This window comes from Mesitornis unicolor, unplaced genomic scaffold, assembly GCF_000695765.1.
Source record: "Mesitornis unicolor isolate BGI_N332 unplaced genomic scaffold, ASM69576v1 scaffold33233, whole genome shotgun sequence".
Classification (NCBI taxonomy): Eukaryota; Metazoa; Chordata; class Aves; order Mesitornithiformes; family Mesitornithidae; genus Mesitornis; species Mesitornis unicolor.
Window position 1 is genome coordinate 69,424 of NW_010173211.1, and position 629 is coordinate 70,052.

The 629-nt window shown below is 59.6% G+C and overlaps 1 protein-coding gene across 1 annotated transcript in view; it reads right to left on the reverse strand.

The window, feature by feature from the left end:
* Window positions 1–130, reverse strand: part of ARL6IP5 (ADP-ribosylation factor-like 6 interacting protein 5) — a 9,130-nt gene extending 9,000 nt beyond the window's left edge. Inside the window, exon 1 of the mRNA XM_010180644.1 lies at window positions 96–130. Coding sequence (XP_010178946.1) covers window positions 96–130 — 35 coding nt within the window. The remainder of the gene's footprint in view (window positions 1–95) is intronic.
* Window positions 131–629: the final 499 nt, after the last annotated feature.

The following is a 629-nucleotide window of genomic DNA, read 5'->3' on the forward strand; positions in this document are numbered from 1 at the left end:
CCCCCAGCTTCGGGGGGGAAGGTTGGCACCAGCAGCCACGGTGGTTGGAGCCCCAGCAGTCCGTGTGGGAACGGTTGCTCTTGGGATGCTCTCACGCTTCATCCCCTGTGCTCAAGCACACTCTGTCCATGTCCACAATGCCCTGGGCCTGCTGTGTTGCTACACCGGCCAACAAAGTCCTGCTCAAAATGGAGGCCAGCGGTAAGCCAAGCGTGATTGCAATACTGGAGGCTGGCATCTGCTTCTCACAGCGCTGGCTGCTAAGGATTTATACTCCTAAAGTTTGGGAGACTGAGGCCTGAAGTGCGCCTCCAAAAGCCCCGTTTGTCTGCTTCCTGCCCTGCGTTTGATACTGTTCTTTGTGTTAGTTTTGGAGAGCGAAGGCTCCTGCGTGTGGAAGCTGGTTCACCACATCTCCCAGGCCAGCCTGGGGCACGGCCAGCCCGGCCTCTGTCCACGGGGCGGCGAGAAGACACAAACCTTGTGAACACACGGCGCAAGTGGAGGGGCCGCCTCGGGCTGATCCCACCTCCGCCTTTTGCCTCTGTTCATCCCGCAAGCTTTAAAGCACCGCGATCGCCATACGCTTTGTCCCTGAGGATGCCACTCGAGGCGCCGGGGAAGCACCA